At 47.6% G+C, this 24,414-nt stretch overlaps 1 protein-coding gene across 6 annotated transcripts in view; it reads left to right on the top strand.

The window, feature by feature from the left end:
• The window catches only part of TECPR2 (tectonin beta-propeller repeat containing 2), a 137,486-nt gene that overhangs the window by 87,079 nt on the left and 25,993 nt on the right, over positions 1 to 24,414 (top strand). For all 6 annotated transcript variants that reach the window (XM_015144515.3, XM_077941731.1, XM_077941730.1 and 3 more), the window contains exons 14-17: positions 899 to 1,139; positions 1,805 to 1,894; positions 3,644 to 3,877; positions 17,388 to 17,536. In XM_015144515.3, the coding sequence (XP_015000001.2) occupies positions 899 to 1,139; positions 1,805 to 1,894; positions 3,644 to 3,877; positions 17,388 to 17,536 (714 nt within the window). The remainder of the gene's footprint in view (positions 1 to 898; positions 1,140 to 1,804; positions 1,895 to 3,643; positions 3,878 to 17,387; positions 17,537 to 24,414) is intronic.

Genomic DNA, 24,414 nt, shown 5'->3' on the forward strand with positions numbered 1-24,414 from the left:
TGGGTGTGGTGGTGTGCACCTGTAGTCCCAGCTCCTCGGGAGGCTGAGGCAGGAGAATCTCTTGAACCCAGGAGGCGGAGGTTGCGGTGAGCCAAAATTGTGCCACTGCACTCCAGCCTGGGTGGCAGAGTAAGACTGTGTCTCCAAAAAAAAAAATAGTTCATCACTCTACTTGTGATACCTTTTTAAATGCATATTATGTTTCTAAGTACCGTATACCGTTGTCCATTGGAAATACCTGATTTAAAAGCAAAATTAAAGCCAAGCATAGTGGTTCATGCCGGTAATCCCAACACTTTGGGAGGCCAAGGCAGGGAGATCTCTGGAGCCGAGAAGTTCAAGACCAGCCTGGGCAACATAGGGAGACCTGTCTCTACAAAAAAAATAAAAATTGGCTACATGTGGTGGCATTCGCCTGTGTTTGGGAGGCTGAGGCGAGAGGATTGCTTGATCATGGAAGTCAGGGATGAGTATGATTGTGCCACTGCACTCCACCCTGGATGCCAGAGCAAGACTGTCTCAGAAAAGATGGCAAAATTCTTTTCTCACTCTGATTAGAATGAAAGTCTTCTTACAAGGGGTGTAAGGGGGTGATACTTAATCACAAAAGTAATACATGCTTGTAACAGATCCATGTGTGTAAAATGCGAATATATTCTTCCATACCTTTAAATCCAACCCTACAAAGGAGCTGGAGTTAGAGTTAGCAGTTTGATGGCATCCTGCCACGTTTTTTTGGTCCTTTCACAAGCGCACATGTGCACATTTGTGTTTGGATGGTCATCTTGTTACTGGAAATGCAGAGGTGTGGACCTGGGCTAGAACCTTCCCTCAAGGCAGAGAGTCTACACTTGTAACTGCTCTGACAGCAGGGCTTTTGTCTGTCTCCTCCTTCCAGGTGAGCATCACGGACTATGTGGTGTTTGACCAGTGCAGCTTATTTCAGACGATAATCCATGCCACTCACTCGGTGGCCACAGCTGCCCAAGCCCCTGTAGAGAAGGTGGCAGATAAGCTGCGCATGGCGTTTTGGTCCCAGCAGCTTCAGTGCCAGCCAAGCCTTCTCGGGGTCAATAACAGTGGCGTCTGGATCTCCTCGGGCAAGAATGAATTCCACGTCGCTAAGGGAAGTCTCATAGGTGGGTGAATTGCTGTAATTTTCACACTGGCTTTATAGGCAGCTGCACTTCAAAGCCAACATTTAAATAGAAGCTTTAAGATCTCAACTTGAAAACACAGTTTAGTGCCAGCGGTATGAAGTGTCTAGTGAAGGCACTCTGCTTTGTGATCAGTTTCTCTGCTTTTTAAAAAATCTGTCATTCCTAAAACTTGGATCCCTGTGTCTGGATAGTGGGGAAACCTTCTATGACGTAAGAAAAGCAAATGGAGTCATTTTTATGTTAACAATTTCACATTTTAAATGAAAAAGTCCACCCAAACCTAGTGAGAGAGAATGGTCCATTTCCTGGAGGGAAAGTGATCGCCACTGTTGGAAATGCAGGGCTCTGGCCAGGTCTGGGAATATAGATGCCAGTCCACACATCCTGGGGTTCGTTTCTATGAGTGAACCCCTTGCTTTTCTCCAGCCCTCTCCCTGCTGCATGGCCTCCATGACCCTGGGCTGGATGTGGCTCTGCCTGGCAGTATTCAGAGGGAAATGAATGGCAGGCTGTGATTGCTCATGTTGCTTAATTTAGGGACACTCTAGAATTATCTGGAGAAAGGATTTGAAGGCCAGATGTCATCTAGAACTAAGATCTGAAGTTTCTTTCTTTAACATATTCTTCCTGTTTACTCTTTCCAGGCACCTACTGGAATCATGTTGTTCCCCGTGGGACAGCTTCTGCTACAAAATGGGCCTTTGTGTTGGCCTCTGTGGCTCCCACGAAGGAAGGTGGGTCAGTCTTAGCCTCGCTGTAAAATCTCGAGCACGGCTTGGCCACTGGAAGGGTTCAAACCATGGTCCGACTGTGGCCTTGCTGGTGATGGGCACACCTCGGAGACCGGCCACGTGAGGGTGTCAGAGGCCAGCAGCCCTTGTTAGCTGAGGGAGGGCCCTGAAGTGGGATAGGCCTGACCAGGAGAGCCTCTGAGAGGGACTGAGTGCAATGAAGATGAGGGAAAGCGTCCTTCTGAAGGAGGGGCTCACACAGTGCAGCCACCGGCGCTGGCAGCTGGTGACATCTAGTGCCATGGCAGGGGCCACAGCTTCTTTGGGTACCTTCCCATCTCCCCTTGAGAATCCTTCTGTCACCTCCCAGCAACTTCCTTCCATCTTGTTCACAGCCTCTGGATAACCTAAGTCCCACATTTGCACCCCATTAGGCAGACCTGCCCTGCAGGGGGGTGCTCCTGCCAACTACATTCTGGGCAGGACTCAGTGTCCCTACAGAGTACGGGGTTTGTGAGGGAGCCAGAACACCAGAGGGTGAGGGAACTGGCATCTGCGGCCAGGAGAGGCAGTTCTCCCACCCAGTTAGCTGGGAACCCAGGCAGTCAGGTGACCTCTCTGGGAAGTAGCCGTACCTCCTCCCAGGACTGCATGAGGATGAAACGTGAAGATGCTGTGAAATCTGTGGTGAAGAGGGAATCGTTTGCTTAGTTCAAACCATTAGTCCCACTAGGATGCGGGTGACTGGGTCAGTACAATAACTTCTTACTCACCAGATTGTTTGGACCACAGTTCTGGAACCCAGAAATCTCTGAAAACAATAAGTTATTTATTAAGTTTGGTATAAATTAATTTGGCAGCAGAACCTGACCAGATCTCACATAGCTGCCTCCAGCCTTGGTTGATCTGTTGGCTGTGACCGTATCCATGTTGCAGAGATGTTACTGCGCTTCACCGGGGAGCGCCTGGCCCCTCTGGGGTTGTTTTGTAAACCTCTAGCATACCCATTAGCTTAGGTTTTCAAAAATACAGAAAAAGTTTGAATTCCAAAACATATGTGGCCACAAGTTGTAGATAATACTTCAGATAATGTACTATGACCAAGGTTTTAACTGCCCTAAGGATTATTTGCATTTTAAACAGAATCTGTTAAACCTAAAGGACTTTTTTAAAATGCTGGAGGGAATGAAAGGATGTGATTTTGAGGCAAGGATGGGAAGAGAAGCTTTTCCAGCTTCCTAAGCCTTCTCTAGCAGCTGGCCCACCCCCCGGCCCCACCCCCAGAAGGCCTGGGAGAGCGCCATGGCGCCATCCTTCCGAGGAACTGCTAACCCTCCCTCCTTCCATCCAGGGCACTGAGTTGATGGTCTTCTCCTCTTGGTAAAATTAACTTTCTATATTAAAAATGCTCTGGTGCCTTTGTTCAGTGAAAAACTTCCCAGCCCATGATAAATGGGAAGTCAAAGCCACTAAGCCAACATTATGGCCGTCATAAAATCTCCTAAGCCTTGCCTTCTTTCCATTTCTTTCCAACATCTCAGGCATGTTTCTTGTTAGTCGTGGTGTTTCCCTCTGCCTTCTACCTTAAAGTGCTACACCACTCCTGCCCGCGTGGGAATGGGCGGACGAGTGAGCCGGCATCCGCGACCAGGTGGCCGGCGTCTGCCGAAAGGCAAAGGCTGCCTTGTGCATTTAGGGCAGGCAGCTCGGTGCAGACAGCACCTTGATGACAAACATGACCCCTTTCTGCAGGAAGCTTCCTGTGGCTGTGCCAGAGCAGCAAGGACCTGTGCAGCGTCAGCGCCCAGAGTGCACAGTCGCGGCCCTCCACGGTGCAGCTGCCTCCCGACGCCGAGATGCGCGCCTACGCCGCCTGCCAGGATGCGCTGTGGGCACTGGACGGCCTCGGCCAAGTCTTCATCAGGACCCTCTCCAAGAGCTGCCCCACGGGCATGCACTGGACCAGGCTGGATCTCTCCCAGCTAGGTATGGCCGCCTCGTGAGTACGCCTGCCGGTGCCCTGACTGCCCTAAAACCGCAACACAGCGTGATGTCGGACAAAACTTCCCGGCCTGTGTTCAACTCGTGAGAGTTCTGAGAGGATATTTATAAGTTGCTGGATTTCAGGAGCTCAGCTGGCCACTCTTCCAGACTAGACCGGCTCTGGGCTTTGTCCCTTCCCTGCCCTTTAGAGTTTGCAGGGCTGTCAGAACCTGAGGAGGGCGCACGTCCTCAGATCAAGGGGCCACTCACTAAGAGCAGCTTGAAGGATAGTGGTGATGCAGCTGCCTGTCAGTCTGTCTGAATATGGAACATAGCTTTATGACCTTAAAAGCTAAAAAGATGGGTGTTCCTACGACAGGATCAGTGCCACGTTTGTCCATCCCCTCAGGACAGTACTGGCAGAGGAGAGTGGCTTAGCACACAGGTGCCACCTCTCCTTCAGCTCAGCCAGATCCAGGAGGAACTGCGCCCTCTAGCTCCTGCTTTTCTCTGAATCTCCCCTCAAAAGCCGCAGAGTAGGCTAAGAAATGTAGTGCTATTTGAAGGCCGGGAGCGGTGGCTCACACTTGTCATCCCAGCACCTTGGGAGGCTGAGGTGGGTGGATCACCTGAGGTCAAGAGTTCGAGACCAGCCTGGCCAACATGGTGACACCCTGTCTCTACTACAAATACAAAAAATAAAATAAAAAAATTAGCTAGGCATGGCAGCGCACTCCTATAGTCCCAGCTACTCAGGAGGCTGAGGCAGGAGAATTGCCTGAACCCGGGAAGTGGGGGTTGCAGTAAGCCAAGATCATGCCATTGCACTCCAGCCTAGGCAACAGAGCGAGACTCTGTTTCAAAAAAAAGAAGAAAGAAATGTAGTGCTGCTATTTGTAAATAATTCATTCATGTTCCAAGAACTGATAACATAAGCCCACGTTAGGTTTCTCTCTGAGTAGATTCTTGGTGGATCAGGAAGCGTAGGTAGGTGTGGTTTGCCTGCAGGTGGAGTTGTGCAGATGGCCCCCAGGGCCCGGGTGAGCCCTGCGCTGGCAGCAGGACTGACTTAGGAACTTCCTGGCTGCGAGGCTTCCCAGCTCTATGTGGTAGATTTGAATTATATAAGAACTCAACCACATGTACTCACCAAAAAAAAAAAAAAAAAAAAAGTAGGAGGGGGAGAAAGAAAGCAAGAAGAGGGCTGAGCACAGTGGCTAATGCCTATAATCCCAGCACTTTGGGAGGCCGAGGCGTGTGGATCACCTGAGGTCAGGAGTTCAAGCCCAGCCTGGCCAACATGGTGAAACCCCATCTCTACTAAAAATACAAAAATTACCTGGGTGTGGTGACACACGCCTGTAATTCCAGCTACTTGGGAGGCTGAGGCACGAGAATCATTTGAACTTGGTAGGCAGAGGTTGCAGTGAGCTGAGATCCATGCCATTGCACTCCAGCCTGGGTGACAGAGCAAGACTCTGTCTCAAAAGAAAAAAAAAAAAAAAGAAAGCAAGAAGAGAAGGGCTTGTCCCCCTTCTCCCCAAGCCCCTGGCTGCCTTGCAGTCTGTATGCTACCAGCTGTCAAGGAGAGCCTTTTGCCATTCTGTAAAGCAAGCATTGTCCTAGGCAGCCTGGTGGTGGTTGGCGTGCTCAGCCCTGGGGGCTCCTACGGGGTGCTGAGTAGACATCACCTATTCTTTTGCCTGAAAAGGCCCCTAACTCAGCTGAAGAAGCAAGTTCTGTTCCAAGGCTTGGGAATTGAAGGTTTGTCCAGGGCAGTTTTTGTTCTTTGTTCTTTGGGCCTCCCCACCTGCCTTTTGGACCCACCAGTCACCATCTAGCTTTTTGAGAACACCCCAGTCTCCGCGTCACTGACAGTGACTGATCAGACAAGGCTGAGGCTGAGAGTGGCCTGAACATTGGTGCTGGCTGATGTGTCGCCTGCCCTGGGAAGCCTTTCATTTGTTCAGAGACCGTACTGGTCCTGAACCTTTCTCCAGCAGCTCCTACCCAGACTAACTGGAAAATGCCACTAGTTCCCTCTGGGGGTAAAAAGTCCAGGGCGTGATGTGTATTCTCCCTGCTCCTGAATCTTGAGCACTGTGAGAGGCCGTGTTCACCTGCACCATTTGGGTGAGAAGCAGAACTGTTTCCCCTGAACGTCCCCTTCCCAGCCCCTCCAGGAAGGCTGCCGCACCATGGTGGGGTTCAGAGTGAACGGGCGTCGTGCCAGGTTCTGAACTGCTGGAGTCAGCCCTGCCTGGGCCTCCCACCTCCAGCACAGCTCGTGCCTCCCTCCTGGCTCGATCCAGTCCTCCCAGCACTGGCTAGCTGGCCAAAGTGGTACAGGTCTCTAAGGTGTGTATTTGGGCTTCACTGGGAGGTTTCTCTAGGGGAGAAACTGGCTTGAGTGGGATTGAGTCTCAAGGGTGCAAGGGAAACAGGAACAAGTCCACCCTGAGTCCAAGATGGCCTTGGGCCCTCTGGTGTTCAGCAGATATTCATTGAGGGGATGGGTGTGTGAGTAGAGGGATGGCCTGGGGGTCCTGGTCGCTGTGGATGGGCAGGTTTTCACTGAGCCCTGTGTTCTTCCTGCAAAATCGTTAGCAAACTAATGTAAGTATCCAGCTGAGCCTGAAATGGATCAGACATGCAGTGGGTGCAAGGAAGTCACAGGCAGAGGTGTGGGAATTCATGGCAGAGGCAGGACAGCTGGGCCCCAGGCAGGCTCTGGGACTCTGAGAAAGCTGCTCTTACCTCGAACCGCAGTTTGCTCTTCTTTCTTTTTTTTTTTTTTTTTCCCAGATGGGGTCTTACTCTGTCACCCAGGCTGGAGTGCAGTGGCACGATCTTGACTCACTGCAACCTCTGCCTTCCCAGGCTTAGGCAGTCCTCCCACCACAGCCTCCCAAGTAGCTGGGACCACAGGCATGTGCTGCCATGCCCAGCTAATTATTTTGTTTTATTTTATTTTTTTGAGACGGAGTTTCGCTCTGTCGCCCAGGCTGGAGTGCAGTGGCACAATCTTGGCTCTCTGCAGCCTCTGCCTCCCGGGTTCAAGCAATTCTCCCTGTCTCAGCCTCCTGAGTAGCTGATATTACAGGCACCTACCACCGCACCTGGCTAATTTTTTGTGTTTTTAGTAGAGACAGGGTTTCACCATGTTGGCCAGTCTGGTCCTGAACTCCTGACCTCAGGTGATAGGCCTGCCTCCGCCTCCCGAAGTGCTGGGATTACAGGTGTGAGCCACCGCGCACGGCCCCTGCTAACTTTTGTATTTTGGGTAGAGGTGGGGTTTCATCATGTTGGCCAGGCTGCTTGAACTCCTGACCTCAAGTGATCCACCTGCCTCGTCCTCCCAGTGTGCTGGGATTACAACTGTGAGCCACCATGCCTAGCCTTGGTTTCCTCTCCTTTCTAATGGGAGCAGCAACCCCCAAGCCCAACCGCCTGGAGGATGCACGGGGCATCCTGTCTAAGTGTGGGCCATCTCCGGGCGGTGTGGTCATCCGAAGGCTGTGACACATCTTGCTTGGGGGTGCTCTCTAGCCTTTGTTAGCTGCTGGTCGTGGGGCTTTTGCTTGTGTTGCCCCACTTTGTGCCACAGGGAGGGCAAATCCAGCATCTCTTGTTAAAGCACCACCTTGCTTAGTCCTTATCCTGCCCTGAGCTTTAGATTTTGTTTATTTATCTGAGTTATCTGGTTGATCTTGAAATGTCAGATTAAGACTCCTTTCCTGTTTCCTACACATCCTGAGAGAATGCAGCAAGTCCAGGGTTGGCAGCTTTGTGTTGGGGCAAGGGAGGCGAGCAGGCGACTAGGACCCTCAGGCCATTCCTCTGCTCACACACCCATCCCCTCAATGAATATCTGCTGAACACTGGAGGGTCCGATGTCATCTTGGACTCAGGGTGGACTTGTTCCTATTTCCCTCGCACTTTTGTTTTTTGTTTTGCTTTTATTTTTGAGACAGAGTCTCGCTCTGTTGCCCAGGCTGGAGTGCAGTGGCGCGATCTCGGCTCACTGCAAGCTCCGCCTCCCGGGTTCACGCCATTCTCCTGCCTCAGCCTCCCAAGTAGCTGGGACTACAGGCGCCCGCCACCACGCCTGGTTAATTTTTTGTATTTTTAGTAGAGATGGAGTTTCACCGTGTTAGCCAGGATGGTCTCAATCTCCTGACCTCATGATCCGCTGGCCTCGGCCTCCCAAAGTGCTGGGAGCATGAGCTACCATGCCTGGCTTCCCTCTCACTCTTGAGACTCAATCTCACTGAATCTGGGTTTCTCCCCTAGAAAGAACAGCCACCTCCCCAGCCTTTACTATGCCAGGGTGGGGGCAGTGAGCATCAGGCCAGGGGCACCAGGTATTTAGTTACTGGGCTCTCTCCAGGTGTGGTCTGTGTCCTGCAGGAAAAGCAGGTAGGTCAAGAGACTTCTTTTTTTGTTTCTGCGTTTGTTTGTTTGTTTGTTTGAGACAGAGTCTTACTCTTTGCCTAGGCTGGAGTGCAGTGACACAGTCTTAGCTCACTGAGACCTGCGCCTCCTGGGTTCAAGCGATTCTCCTGCCTCGGCCTCCCGAGTAGCCGGGATTACGGGCATGCACAGCCATGCCCAGCTAGTGTTTGTATTTTTAGTAGAGACAGGGTTTCATCATGTTGGCCAGGCTGGTCTCGAACTCCTGACCTCAACTGATCCACCTGCCTCGGCCTCCCAAAGTGCTGGGATTACAGGTGTGAGCCACTGCGCCCCACCCAAGAGACCTTTTAGTAATTACATATTTAAGTGATAATTTTGAATTCAGGTGTGCTATCTGCACAGGAGCCCATGTATGACTGTGCGTGGCAGCTGTCATCAGGTGGCGTACGTTGAATAGGATTGACTGTAAAGAAGAGTCATCAGACTGACATGGCTGCTGCCTGTGTTACTTATCTGGAATTAATTGGGGTGCTTCATTTATCTTTTACAAGTCAGCAGTGGATTAGGTGCAGTGGCTTATACCTGTAATCCTAGCACTTTGGGAGGATTGCTTGAGGCCAGGAGTTTAAGACCAACCTGGCCAACATAGCAAGACCGCACCTCTAAAAATACTTGTAAAAGTCAGCAGTCAGGGGTGCACTCAGCAATGAATGGAAACATAGTGACTGCATTTGACGATTTTGTTCAATATCAAATTTAGCCTCCCCCAATTGTGCTCTTTTTCCTAACTTCACTTCTCTGCTCCCACTAAATTCCTTATTTATTTACTTATTTATTTATTTATTTATTTATTTTTATTTTTTATTTTTTATTTTTTTGAGACAGTGTCTCACTTTGTTGCCTAGGCTGGAATACAATGGTGTGGTTTTTGGCTCACTGCAACCTCCGTCTCCCAGGTTCAAGTGATTCTCCTGCCTCAATCTCCCAAGTGGCTGGGATTACAGGCCCATGCCACCCCACCCAGCTAATTTTTGTATTTTTAGTAGAGACAGTGTTTCACTGTGTTGGCGAGGCTGGTCTCGAACTCCTGACCTCAGGTGATCCACCCGCCTTGGCCTCCCAAAGTGGTGAGATTACAGGGGTGAGCCACTGAGCCCTGCTGCTCCCAGTAAATTCTGCTGGAAAGACCAGAGTCTTCTTTTGGCCAGTCTCTCAGCAGTGTCCTGGCCATCTACCCGAGGGTCTCCCTGCTTCTGGACCTCTGCTTCCCTCCCACCACTGCCAGCGTGGAGCCCCCTCGTCAGCAAGTTGCTATAATGCAATAGCTGCCTTATGGCACCAGGTGTGCCCACCTCCCACCGCGGCTACCAGAGCTGGCTTCCTCAAACCCAGCTGAGATGGTGTCGCCCTCCATGTTACATGGCTCCACGTTGCCACTAGAATAAAGCTCCAGTGTTTGGTGTGGCGCCCAGGGTCTCGCAGCCAGGCCCGGCCTGCCGTTCCAGGGCCTCGTGCATCAGGGGCTCCAGCCACTCCTAGCCTTTGTGTTGGGGCCCCAGCTCACTTTCATATTTGGGTAGAGATGGGGTTTCACCGTGTTGGCCAGGCTAGTCTTGAATTCCTGCCCTTCCCTAATGTGCCGTGCACATTCATGCCGCCCATTTGCTTCTCTTCCTGCAGCTTAGCATTCCTTCCGTGGGCTGCTTTCCTTTCTTCAACTCTTCTTCTTTCAGGACTCAGTTGAGATTGCCACCTCCCCTCCAAACATTCTTCAGTGACTGTCCCCATCATAGCACTCTGCTTCTACCTGTCATTTCAGAGCCAAGCACGGTGTCGTGCACCTGTTGTCCTAGCTGCTTGGGAGGCTGAGGCAGGAGGATTGCTTGAGCCTGGGAAGTTGAGCCTAATATAGGCAACAGAGCAAGCTCCTGTTTCTTACAAAAAAAAAAAATTATTTTAGTTTGACTCACATTATTTTTTTAGTTTGATTCACATTACTTTTGTTGGAAGTTTATACACAGAATGTGTAGGGACTTTACAGGCAGGGGCCAATTGCTTGGTGACAGTATGTAACCAAGAGGATTTTTGTTTTAATTTGGGATAGGATCTCACTGTGTTGCCCAGGCTGGTCTCAAACTCCTGGGCTCCAGTGATGCTCCCACATCAGCCTCCCAAAGTGCTGGGATTACAACTGCATGCAACTGCACCAGCAGGATTTAAAATGTCAGGGAAAGGCAGTACTATTTGCAGCTCCATTTCTGAGTAACTCTGGGATGTGAGTTTTGATCCTATATTTGGCCATGTTACTGGTAATCAAAGATAAAACTGCGTTCCACGCAGGTACAGGATGTCATCACACACAGCCGCCTGGTGGATGATGTGACTCCCACCCTCCCAGGAAAATTCTCAACTCTTGCTCTGAGTTGCCATCAGCCTTCCCAGGGTATGAGGCAGACGATGTTAGGTTATAAAAATTTGTCGGCCAGGTGTGGTGGTTCACGCCTGTAATTCCAGCACTTTGAGAGGCTGAGGTGGATGGATCACGAGGTCAAGAGATCAAGACTATCCTGGTCAACATGGTGAAACCCCATCTCTACTAAAAATACAAAAATTAGCTGGGCGTGGTGGCATAAGCCTGTAGTCCCAGTTACTCAGGAGGCTGAGGCCAGAGAATCGCTTGAACCCAGGAGATGGAGGTTGCAGTGAGCCAAGATCATGCCATTGCACTCCAGCCTGGGAACAGAGCGAGACTCAGTCTCAAAAAAACAAACCAAAAAAAGCTTGTCAGAGATACATTTACATGTGTTCTCCCTTCAACCCTGGTATTTTCTTTACGAGTGTCTTCCTGGTTCTATGAGTAGTAGCAAGCAGGCTTGGACAGCATGACCTGTGCTCCCTCAGGGACAGTGTTAGCCTTGGGCAGCACTCACTCATTGTTGGGTCTGAACCATCATCAGTCTTCGGTAAATGGCAAGCAGAAATTTTAATTTCAGGATGGGTGTGGTGGCTCACGCTTGTAATCCTAGCACTTTGAGAGGTCAAGGCAGGAGGATCACTTGAGGCCAGGAGTTTGAGACCAGCCTGGCCAACATAGCGAAACCCTATCTCTACTTAAAATACAAAAATTAACTGGGTGTGGTGGTGGGCTCTGTAGTCCCAGCTACTCTGGAGGCTGAGGCACGAGAATCACTTGAGCCCGAGAGGCGGAGGCTCCAGTGAGTCAGGATTATGCCACTGCTGAGCCGAGATGGTGCCACTGCACTCCAGCCTGGGTGACAGAGTAAGACTGTCTCAAAATAATAATAAAAATAATAATTAATTAATTAATTAAAAACAAGGCCAGGTACAGTGGCTCATGCTTATAATCTCAGCACTTTGGGAAGCCAAGGCAGGTGGGTCACCTGAGGTTGGGAGGTCGAGCCTGGCCAACATGGTGAAACCCATCTCTGCTAACAATATAAAAATTAGCCAGGTGTGGTGGCACACGTCTGTAATCCCAGCTACTTGGGAGCCTGAGGCACAAGAATCCCTTGAGCCTGGGAGGCAGAAATTGCAGTGAGCCAGGATCACACCACTACACTCCAGCCTGGGTGACAGAGCGAGACTCTGTCTCAAAAAAAAAATTAAATTTTAATTTCAAGGATGAGGATGACTTTAGTGAAGTATCAAATAATGAACATGATTTCTGCCTTTAATTTTTTTTTTCTTTTTTTTTGAGACAGAGTCTCGCTCTGTCGCCCAGGCTGGAGTGCAGTGGCACGATCTCCGCTCACTGCAAGCTCCGCCTCCCAGGTTCACGCCATTCTCCTGCCTCAGCATCCCGAGTAACTGGGACTACAGGCGCCCGCCACCACGCCCAGCTAATTTTTTTGTATTTTTAGTAGATATGAGGTTTCATCGCGTTAGCCAGGATGATCTTATCTCCTGACCTCGTGATCCACCCACCTCGGCCTCCCAAAGTGCTGGGATTACAGGCGTGAGCCACCGCACCCGGCCTCAATTTTTTTTTTTTTTAAGATACAGCATCCCTCTTCTTTCTGCCCCTATACAAATTACCAGAGCAATTTCTGCTATAGGATTAAATTAAAGGAATTCTTAAATTAAATGGTTGGCTGCTGAACCACGTTGTAGTGGTTGAATATGGAATTTTGTAGTGATTTATTATAATCCTAGTTTTTGGAAGAAAATTTGCATCACTTAGCAGATATTTAAGATGCTTATAACATTTCATTTCCCAGTACACATAAATATGCATTATGTCAGGCGTTGGATTGTTTAGCAAACTAATGAAATTTGTAATTTAATTTATCAGGTCACAGCATTTAATGAAGAACTATTCAGTGCCAGTTTATGCCGTTAGGTAACAAACAGGATTATATTATGCAGTAATTTATACAGAAAAGTATTTTATAAATAGTAAAACATTAAATAAATGCCTCTTTTTGTTTTAAAATAATATGTTTAAGAAATAATCCTAAAGGGAAAATGTCTGCTTTGTCGAATAAAGTAATTAAAGCATTTTTTAAAAACAAGAGAAAAAAATAAGGACAAAACAGGGACAGGCAGGAAAATGTCAGTGTGTTTGCGTCAGCCAGGCTGGGCTGTGCTTCGGTAGCAAGCCCCAGACATCAGCGACTTCACACAGTGAACCGTGGCCCCCGCTTCCACGAAGCCGGCCCTGCATCTGTCCTCTTCTAGGGCAGTGGTCCTCCAGGTGGTGGTTTCCTGATCCTGCCTGCTTTGCTCTGCAGTTCCACCATTCGGTTGCTTCTGCTCAGAGCCTGTTGCCAGAACTGGTCGTGCGATCCTGCCTAACTCTAAGGGAATGTGAGGGAGCCATGGAGTGTTTGGGGAGGGCTGTGGTCTCTGCCACCGCATTCATCACATCCTGACTGCCTCTTCCTTGGAGCAGGCTCACAAACTTCATTCATCCAGGTGGCCTGGGTGACACTCTGGGGTAAAAATCTGCAGGAAAGCCCTCAGTTCCGCTTTGTCATCTTTCACCTGTCTCTTCGATTCAGAATCAGCTGGTTTGTATGCTGGAAGTACATCATCTGGCAGTCTTTTCTATGTGTTCTGAAAGGGTGTTCACTGTGTCATGTGAACTCCGCATTCTGTGAGCAGTGTTGTTGCTGCCAACTCTGATATGCTGGCTGGTGTGTTTTTGTCACATGTGACTCTGTTAGCATGATCACTGCTGCCTGTAGTTTCTCTTAGAGCCAGGTTGAAGACTCTAACGTAAGTGTTTTTTAATTAGCATTTGTTTCTCAGCTATTTCTAGAGTTACTGCTGAAGGTACTTTATTTTGACTGGTACAGATCTTTGCATATATAATGCTAGAGTTCCAGGGAGTTCTGTTTACACTCCCTGGTATAACATTCCGTACAAGATCAAGGAAGGAGAAAATACAGTTAATTTCTGGAATAGAGAAATTGTCATCTTTAGAAAATGCACAGAGGAATAATGATAATCTTTTGTGTAGCAGTGAATGAATAGCTTTAAGTTGATGTTATAACTGAAGACACATGACGAGATTCTCACATGGCAGAGTCGTGCCTCCGTGTTTTGCTACGCTCCGTGGGCTGTCATCTGATACCAGTGACAACTGTGCAAGGGCGGCACCTCCCGATTCTGCACCCAGTGTGGGGCGTCCTCCACCTGCCCCTCCTCCGGCAGCACTGCCAGCTAATGGAGCCGCACACCTTTTAATCCCCGGTCAGAATAACCCATCAAAATTTAAAAATTGTCATCCAAAAACACTGTTAAGAAAATGAAACACCAGCCGGGCGCGGTGGCTCAAGCCTGTAATCCCAGCACTTTGGGAGGCCGAGACGGGCGGATCACGAGGTCAGGAGATCGAGACCATCCTGGCTGACACGGTGAAACCCCGTCTCTACTAAAAAATACAAAAAACTAGCTGGGTGAGGTGGCGGGCGCCTGTAGTCCCAGCTACTCGGGAGGCTGAGGCAGGAGAATGGCATAAACCCGGGAGGCGGAGCTTGCAGTGAGCTGAGATCCGGCCAGTGCACTCCAGCCTGGGCGACAGAGCGAGACTCCGTCTCAAAAAAAAAAAAAAAAAAAAAAAAAGAAAATGAAACACCAAACCACAGACTAGATTTACAATGCATGTATCTGACAAAAGACCAGTACCTACAATGTGCAGAGAACTCCTCTAACTCAGCAGTCGGGAGACAGTTCATTTTAAAATGAGCAAAAACTTGAACAGGCACTTCACAAAAGAAGATATACAGATGCTCATAAGCGTATTAAAAGATTCCCAGCATCATTCCTTAGCAGGAAATACAAATTAAAGCCACGACATGATACAACTTCACCTCTCCTAGAACGGCTGCCGTGGAAAGGTTCAGGGGCGTGGGCAGCCAGAACCCGCAGACACAGCTGTGGCCATGGAGCACAGGACCTCCACTGGGGAAACTGGCGGTTTCTTTAAAAATGAAACAGGCCGGGCCGGGCGCGGTGGCTCAAGCCTGTAATCCCAGCACTTTGGGAGGCCGAGATGGGCGGATCATGAGGTCAGGAGATCGAGACCATCCTGGCTAACACGGTGAAACCCCGTCTCTACTAAAAAAAGTACAAAAAAACTAGCCGGGCGAGGTGGTGGGCGCCTGTAGTCCCAGCTACTCGGGAGGCTGAGCCAGGAGAATGGCGTAAACCCGGGAGGCGGAGCTTGCAGTGAGCAGAGATCCGGCCACTGCACTCCAGCCTGGGTGACAGAGCGAGACTCCGTCTCAAAAAAAAAAAAAAAAGAAAAAAAAGAAACAGGCCGGGTGCAGTGGCTCACGCCTGTAATCCCAGCACTTTGGGAGGCCGAGGCGGCCGGATCACCTGAGGTCAGGAGTTCAAGACCAGCTTGGCCAACGTGGCAAAACCCCGTCTCTACTAAAAATACAAAAATTAGCCAGGCGTGGTGGCAGGCGCCTGTAATCCCAGCTACTTGGGAGGCTGAAGCAGGAGAACTCTTGAAACCGGGAGGCAGAGGTTGCAGTGAACCGAGATTGTACCATTGAACTCCAGCCTGGGTGACAGAGCTAGACTCTGTCTCAAAAAAAAAAAAAAACAACCAGGAGGCAGAGGTTGCAGTGAGCCAAGATCACACCACAGCACTCCAACCTGGGCGACAGAACGAGACTCTGTCTCAAAAAAAAAAAAGAAATCAGTTCAACAGTTACCTCAGGGTAGAGGGCATTGGCTAGAAAGAAGTTGAGGGAACTTTTGAGGGTGACTTAGTTGTTTAAAACCGATTGGGCTGGGCGTAGTGGCTTACACCTGTAATCCCAGCACTTTGGGAGGCTGAGGTGGGCGGATCACTTGAGGTCAGGAGTCCGAGACCAGCCTGGCCAGCATGATGAAACTCCATCTCTACTAAAAATACAAAAATTAGCTGGGCATGGTGGCACGTGCCTGTAATCCCAGCTACTCAGGAGGCCGAGGCACTAGAATCGCTTGAACCCAGAGGCAGAGGTTGCAGTGAGCCAAAATTGCACCACTGCACAACAGCCTGAATGACAGAACGAGACTCTTATCTCAAAAACAAACAAAACAAAAAACGAACAAAAAACAAAACAAACCAATTCGATTTAACCCTGAAGATCTGTGCATTACGCTGTAGGTAAAGTCTCAGAGGTCAGAGGTTGCTGATGCAGAGGACCCAGGCCGACCCAGGTCCAAGCCTTAGATCCTCCTTTGCCTCCTGGCCTGGCCACCTCCTGCCTTGTGGCCCTCAGCAGATCTCTTTCTGGCTGAGTCCCGATGGTCTCGTGGGTGAAGTGGGATGACACTCATCGTGTGTCACTGTTGTGGGTTGAGATGAGTGTGTGAAGACCTGGCTGACAGCCTGTCCACAGCAGCTGCTCAGGATGATAACCTGTCCACAGCAGCTGCTCAGGAACTGTTGACTGCTGTTCTTTTAGCCAGACTATTATCAAATGTAATTTCTGTTTTTAAAAAACTCTTCCCATTTCCTTTCCTCTTGCAATCAGTCTCAATAGCAGTGAGAAATGAATAAAAATGAAGATTCTTTGGGAGACTTAGTTTTGTTTATTTGAGATGGGGTCTCACTCTGTCACCCAGGCTGGAGTGCAGTGGCACCATCATGGCTCACTGCAGCCTCGACTTGCTGGGCGGGCCCAAGCGATCTCAGCCTCCCAAGTAGCTGGGACTACAGGTGTGTGCCACCATACCCAACTAATTTCTGTGTATTTTGTAGAGACAGGGTCTCACTATGCTGCCCAAGCTGGTCTTGAACTTCTGGGCTCAACTGATCCACCCACCATGGCCTCTGAAAGTGCTAAGATTACAGGTGTGTGCCACTGTGCCCAGTCAGTTTAATTCTAATTAAGATTAAGATTATCTGTCGGTGGCTCAAGCCTGTAATCCCAGCACTTTGGGAGGCCGAGACGGGCGGATCACAAGGTCAGGAGATCGAGACCATCCTGGCTAACACGGTGAAACCCTGTCTCTACTAAAAATACAAAAAACTAGCCGGGTGAGCTGGTGGGCACCTGCAGTCCCAGCTACTCGGGAGGCTGAGGCAGGAGAATGGCGTAAACCCGGGAGGCGGAGCTTGCAGTGAGCTGAGATCCGGCCACTGCTCTCCAGCCTGGAGGACAGAGCGAGACTGCGTCTCAAAAAAAAAAAAAAAAAGATTATCTGTAAATGCGAGTTCCCTCTCTCCAAATCCAGAATTCACTGGCATTAGTCACATCTCTGAGGAAGCTGATGATGGGACCCACATTGAGATACTAATCCCAGGGCTTGGTGGTTCAGGGCGCTGTGCTAACAGCATCCTGACTGCTTTGCCTGTTGCCTGGAAGGGGTGCCGTGTGGCACCTGGCAGGTGGCAGAGTGGCCAGAGGCCATCATTACTCTCTTGAGTTACAATGTTCTCAAGCCCAGCTGAGTCCACACAGCCAATGTGGATGGACTAGGACAGATCCGATGACTCAGCGTCCAAGTTCAGTTGCAAATGCAGCCTCATTTCTTTCTTTGAAGTAGAAAATCAAAGTTCATAGATTAGATGAAAGATTAGTCATTGTACAAAAGTAATTATAGTGTGTGTACTTTTCTTTGTCTCCAGGAGCTGTGAAATTGACAAGCTTGGCATGTGGAAATCAGCACATCTGGGCCTGTGATTCCAGGGGTGGAGTTTACTTCCGTGTAGGGACTCAGCCTCTGAATCCCAGTCTCATGCTTCCAGCCTGGATAATGATTGAGCCACCTGTCCAGGTAAGCAGAAGTTAGCTGGTGGAACTCATTCCTCAGTAGGACAGAAACTGTGAGGGTGCTGGTACTGGGCAAAAGGATCCCCACAGCCTCTAGAGGCCTCCCAGCAAATGCGGGGAACCATGCCCACAGGGTCTACACACTCTCGTTCATCAAGATCACAATTGGAATTCGGAATTGGTGAAGTTTAGAACTGAACAACAGATGGTTACAGATTATGAGTCAACACATGTATTTTCTCTTTCAAAATAACAATGTTTTGTTTCTGACTTTTTACTAAGTGAATATTATTTTTTAAATCTGCCTATATTTTGGAACCTCTGTTTTATAATAATAATGATAATAAATCAGTACCCAGAAGTATAAAGAAGAAAGTAAAAGTCAATCTTGTCATGGAGAAAATGCTGAGTGCCTCTCCTGGTTTGTTGAAGAAATTCCGTTTCCTGTTTGGCCCTCCGCTGGCCAGCTCCTGCCGTGTTTCAGCTGACAGTGCATCCCAGCACGGTCTGTGTTCTCCTGACCTCCAGCACCCAGCTCACAAGCAGAAGTCTGATTCGAATGGACTATCTAGTTACCCTAAAAGATCTCACAGGCTTGGTTCCCATGCTGAATAGATTTCTGTTGAAGTTTATAACTGGGGGCTGTGGTTTTTTGAGACTTATTTGCCCAGACTCCCGCTAGTCCCTATTTGGTAACTCTGTTGGGAAACCGGTGAAGTTGCCAGTTGTGGAGGCAGCAGTAGGGCGGGGAGGAATGGTTCTTTGTTGGGCAGAGAAACCTTCAGTGGAGTCAGGAGAGAGGTAAAGAGTCGGGTACATGCCTTTGTGCCTAACTGTCTACATTTTGGTCATGGTGAGGCCTCAGAGATGAGGACCCCAGTCTTTCCACCAGCCCTGGGGAGTGTGGTTGGTGGGAGGCCCTTTGCTGAAATCGGTATTCGGCTCCAGAGCTCTGTGGAGGCCGCCACTAGCAGTCGTGGCCACAGGGAGGCTTCTCGTCCTCATTGGTGGGTCTTCCTCCTCCAGAGGGTTATGGGGATGGTAATGTCTCCAACAGTCCTGTGTGAATGATACAGCACTGTGCAAACATGAGGTTGTACATAATGAAGTATAACACATGCTCCGTTTTCCCTCTGCGCACAGTGACTGCTCACAGTGGCCCAGAGGGGGCAGTCCGCCCTGCAGAGAGGAGCCTTTATCTCTGCCGTGTTTAGCACTGCTAGGGTACAGTGATTATGAAAAGCAAGCTGCTTGTCGTTAGTTTCATTATTGTCCTTACATTCGCTGGTTGCCTGCACCCAGGTGGACTCCTTTGACACACCACTGTTAATATGTTCCTTTTTTTCCTTCTAACTACTTTATATTGTTCCTTTTAAGTTACAACCCACATAGCATAAAATTTCAGCCTTCTACAGTATGCAGCTCAGTGGTTTTTAGCATTTTCACAGAGTGTGCAACAGTTAGCACTATCCAATTCCAGAACGTTTTCATCACTCCAAAAAAAACACCCTCACCCATTAGAGTCACTTCCTCTTCTCACAGAACCAGCCCCTCCGCCCATGGCAGCCACTCATCTGCTTTCTATTTCTATGACTTTGCCTATTCTAGACATTTTATATAAATTGGATCATATACTGTATGGCCTTTTTTATCTGACATCTTTCACTTTGTATCATGTTTCAGAGTTCATCCACATTGTAGATGTATCAGTTCTTAATTCCTTTTTACGACTGCATAACAGCTCTGTTGTATGGATAGGCCACACTGGTTTATCATTTCACCAGTGGATGGACATTTGGATTGTTTCTGCTTATTGGCTACTGTGAATAATGCTGCTGTCAACATTTGGGTGCAAGTCTTTAGGGAGGATGTATGTTCCCAGTTCTATTGGGTGTCTGTCTGTAAGTGGAATTGCAGGTCATATGGCGATTACGTATTGAACTTATTAAGGATGTCAAAGTGTTTTTCACAGTGGCTACACCGTTTTGTGTTCCACCAGTAAGATATGAGGGTTCTCGTTTTTCCCATCCTCATCAATATTTTTTTTTTTTTTTTTTTTTTGAGACAGAGTTTCACTCTTATTGCCCAGTCTGGAGTGCAATGGTGCAATCTTGGCTCACTACAATCTCTGCCTCCCGGGTTCAAGCAATTCTCCTGCCTCAGCCTCCTGAGTAGCTGAGGTTACAGGCATGCGCCACCATGCCCAACTGATTTTGTATTTTTAGTAGAGATGGAGTTTTACTGTGTTGGTCAGGCTGGTCTCAAACTCCTGACCTCAGGTGATCCACCCTCCTCGGCCTCTCAAAGTGCTGGGATTACACCCAGTGAGAGCCACCGCGCCTGGCCTTTGCAGTTTTTTGTTGGTATTTTATTTTTCTGGTCTCAGGAACTGCCTTCATATGTCTAATTTTTTAATACTAGCCATCGCAGTAGTTGTAAAGTGGTATCTCATTGTGGTTTGATTTGCACTGACCTAATAACTAATGAGATGGAACATCCCTCTTCATGTGTTTATTGGTTATTTGTGTATCTGCTTTCAAGAACTGTGTATTCAATTTTTTTTTTTTTTTTTTTAAGATGGAGTCTCACTCTGTCGCCCAGGCTGGAGTGCAGTGGCACAATCTCCACTCACTGTAATATCTGCCTCCTGGGTTCAAGTGATTCTCTTGTCTCAGCCTCCTGAGTAGCTGGGATTACAGACATGTGCCTTCATGCCTGGCTATTTTTTTTTTTTCATATTTTTTTAGTAGAGGCAGGGTTTCACCATGTTGGCCAGGCTGGTCTCAAACTCCTGGCCTCAGGTGATCCACCCACCTCGGCCTCGCGAAGTGCTTGGATTACAGGCATGTGCCACCGCGCCCAGCCTCAAATCTTTTGCTCATTTTAAAATTGTGTTATCTTTTACTGAGTTTGTTTGTTTGTTTTGAGATTGAGTCTTGCTCTATCCCCCAGGCTGGAGTGCTGTGGTGTGATCGTGGCTCACTGCAACCTCTGCTTCCTGGGTTCAAGTGATTCTACTGCCTCAGCCTCCTGAGTAGCTGGGATTACAGGCATGCGCCACCATGCCTGGCTAATTTTTGTATTTTTAGTAGAGATGGGGTTTCACCATGTTGGCCAGGCTGGTCTCAAACTCCTGACCTTGTGATTCACCTACCTCAGTCTCCCAAAGTGCTGGGATTACAGGTGTGAGCCACCATGCCCAGCCTGTTGAGTTCTATATAAGAGTTCTTGACCGGGCGCGGTGGCTCACGCCTGTAATCCTAGCACTTTGGGAGGCCAAGGCGGGCGGATCATGTCAGGAGATCGAGACCATCCTGGCTAACATGGTGAAACCCTGTCTCTGCTAGAAATACAAAAAAAGTTAGCCGAGTGAGGTGGCAGGCGCCTGTAGTCCCAGCTACTCAGGAGGCTGAGGCAGGAGAATGGTGTGACCCCGGGAGGCGGAGCTTGCAGTGAGCTGAGATGTGCCACTGCACTCCAGCCTGCGCAACAGAGCAGACTCCATCTTTAAAAAAAAAAAAAAAAAGAGTTCTTTATATATTCTGTGTACTAGACCTTTATCAGACACATGATTTACAAGTATTTTCTTCCATTCTGTGCGTTTTTACTTTCTTTATGATGTTCTTTGATGCACAAAAATTTTTATATTGATGAAGTCCAGTTTATTTATTTTTCTTCATTTGCTTCTGCTTTTAGTTGCCTAATCCAAGGTCACGAAGATTTACCTCTGTGTTTTCTTCTAGCAGTTTTATAGTTTTAGCTCTTACATTAAGTGCTTCATCCATTTTGAGTTAATTTTTGTATATGATATGAGATAGTTGTCCAAATGCATTCTTTTACATATGGCTATTCAGTTGTACCAACACCATTTAGTGAAAAGACTATTCTGTCCACATTAAATTATCTTAACACCCTTGTCAAAATCAATCGATTGTAAATATAAAGGGTTACTACTGGACTCCTAGTTATATCCCAGTGATCTGTGTATATCTATCCTTATACTACACTGTCCTGAGTAATTAGCTTTGTTGTAAATTTTGAAATCAGGAAGTATGAATCCTCTAACTTTTTCTTTTTCAAGATTGTTTCAGCTACATGGAGCCCCTCCTACATCCATGTGAATTTTAGGATAAGTATGTCAATTTCTGCAAAAAAAAAAATACTAATTGGAATTTTGAAAGGAATTGTGTTGAATCAGTAGATAAATTTGGAAAATCTTCCAGTCTGTGAACATGGGATGTCTTCCCATTTATTTAGATCTTCTTTACTTTCCTTCACCAATGTTTTGTAGTTTTCAGAGTATACGTTTTATACTGCTCTTGTTAAGTTTATTTCTAAGTTCTTTATTCCTTTTGATGCTATTGTAAATGGAATTGTTTTCTTCGTTTTCAGATTGCCCATTGCTAGTATAGAGTTTTGTATATTGATCTTGTGTCTGGCAACCTTGCTAAACTTGTGTATTGGGTCTAACAGGTTTTTGCAGATTTCTTTTGCATTTTCTATAGATGAGATCATGGCTTCTGACATGGTCTGCCAATAGAGATAATTTTACTTCTTCCTTCCTATCTATATGTCTTTTATTTTACTGTCTTGCCTGATTGCCCTGGCTGGAACTTCTAGGACAGTGTTGAATAGAAGTGGCAAGAGTGGACTTCCTTGTCTTGTTTCTGATCTTAAGGGGAAGGCATTCAGTCTTTTACCATTAAATATGATGTGAGCTTTGTGTTTTCTTAGGCTCCCTTTATTAGGTTGAAGTTCCCTTCTATTCCTAGAAGGAATTCTAGGAGTTCTTTCCGTTCCTAGTTTGTTCGGTGTTTGTTATGATGAAAGGGTGTTGGGTTTTGTCAAATGCTTTTTCTATGCCTATTGAGATGGCCTTGTGGTTTTTTTTCCTTTGTTAATATGATACATTATACTGATGGAGTTTTATATGTTGAAACACAGTTTCATTCCTGGGAAAAATCCCCGTTGGTCATGATGTGTAATCGTTTGTGTGTGTACGTTGCTGGATTTGGTTTGCTAAAGTTTTGTTGAGGATTTTTGTGTCTATATTCATGAGAGAGATTGGTCTTTGGTTTTCTTGTCATGTGTTTGTCTGGTTTTGGTATCAAGGTAATGCTGGCCTCATAGAATGCATTGGGAAGTGTTTTCTTCTTTTCTACTTTTTGGAAGAGTTTTTGAAAGATTGGTTTTATTTCTTAAACCCCATTTGTTAGAATTCATCATCCCATCCATGAATTAATGTAGCCATGTAGGCCTGAGCTTTTTTTGTGGGAAGTTTTTTGACTACTAATTCAATCTCTTTATTCATTGTAGGTCTATTCAGAATTTTTTTTTTTTTTCTCTGACATGGAGTCTCACTCTGTCACCCAGGCTAGAGTGCATTGGTGTGATCTTGGCCCACTGCAACCTCCGTCTCCTAGGTTCTTGCAATTCTCCTGCCTCAGCCTCCCTAGTGGCTGGGACTACAGACATGCACCACTACACCCAGCTAATTTTTCTATTTTTAGTAGAGATGAGGTTTCACCATGTTGGCCAGGCTTGTCTTGAACTCCTAACCTCAAATGATCCACCCCCTCAGCCTCCCAAAGTGCTAGGATTACAGGCATGAGCCACTGCACCCAGCCAATTCAGAATTTTCTATTTCTTCTTCTTTTTTTTGAGACGGAGTTTTGCTCTTGTTGCCCAGACTGGAGGGCAATGGCACAATCTTGGCTCACTGAAACCTCCGCCTCCCAGGTTCAAACAATTCTCCTGCCAAGTAGCTGGGGTTACAGGCGTGCACCACCATGCCTGGCTAATTTTTGTATTTTTAGTAGAGATGGGGTTTCACTATGTTGGACAGGATAGTCTTGATCTCCTGACCTTGTGATCCACCTGCCTCGGCCTCCCAAAGTGCTGGGATTACAGATGTGAGTCACTGTGCCCAGCCTAATTTTGTATTTTTGGTAGAGACGGGGTTTCACTATGTTGGCCAGGCTGGTCTTGAACTCCTGACCTCAAGTGATCTGCCCGCCTTGGCCTCCCAAAGTGCTGGGATTACAGGCATGAGCCACTGTACCCTGCCTCTCTTTCTTCTTGATTCAATCTAAGTAGTTTATTCTTTCTAGGAATTTGTTCATTTCATCTATTTTATCTAATTTGTTGGCATCCAATTGTTCACAGTATTCTTCTGTAATACTTTTCATTTTTGTGAAGTTGATAGTAATGTCTCCTCTTTCTGATTTTAATAATTTGAATTGGCTGGGCACAGTGGCTCATGTCTGTAATCCCACTTTGGAAGGTTGAGGCAGGAAGACCACTTGAGCCTAGGAGTTCAAGACTAGCCTGGACGACATAGCAAGGCATCATCTCTACCACACACACACAAAAAAAATTTCTTGGGCCTAGTAGTGCACCTGTAGTCCCAGCTACTCAGAAGGCTAAGGTAGAATTGCTTGAGCCCAGGAGTTCAAGGCTGCAGTGAGCTATGATTGCTGATTTTATTGCCAATTGCCACTATACTCCAGCCTGGGCAACAGAGCACGACTCTAATAATAATAAGAAGAAGAATTTGAATCTTCTCTCATTTTTTCTTAGTCAGTCTAGCTAAAGGTTTGTCGATTTTGTTGCTCTTTTCAAAACACCTCCTTTTGGTTTTCTTGCTTTTTCTCTGTTGTTTTTCTATTCTCTCTTTCTTCTTTTCCACTCTGTTACTTCCTCCACACATTCTTGTGCACAGTGCTTTGCTTGATAGTGATATTCCTCTGGGAGCTCCCAGGAATATTTGTCACAATTATCACGTACATATGGAAGACCTGTGGTAACACTGGACTGTAAAGTTTGTAGGATCCCAGTGCAGAGGCAGGCCAGTGTTAGTAAAGGGCTGCTGAGTGCAAGAGC

This window comes from Macaca mulatta, chromosome 7, assembly GCF_049350105.2.
Source record: "Macaca mulatta isolate MMU2019108-1 chromosome 7, T2T-MMU8v2.0, whole genome shotgun sequence".
Lineage (NCBI taxonomy): Eukaryota > Metazoa > Chordata > Mammalia > Primates > Cercopithecidae > Macaca > Macaca mulatta.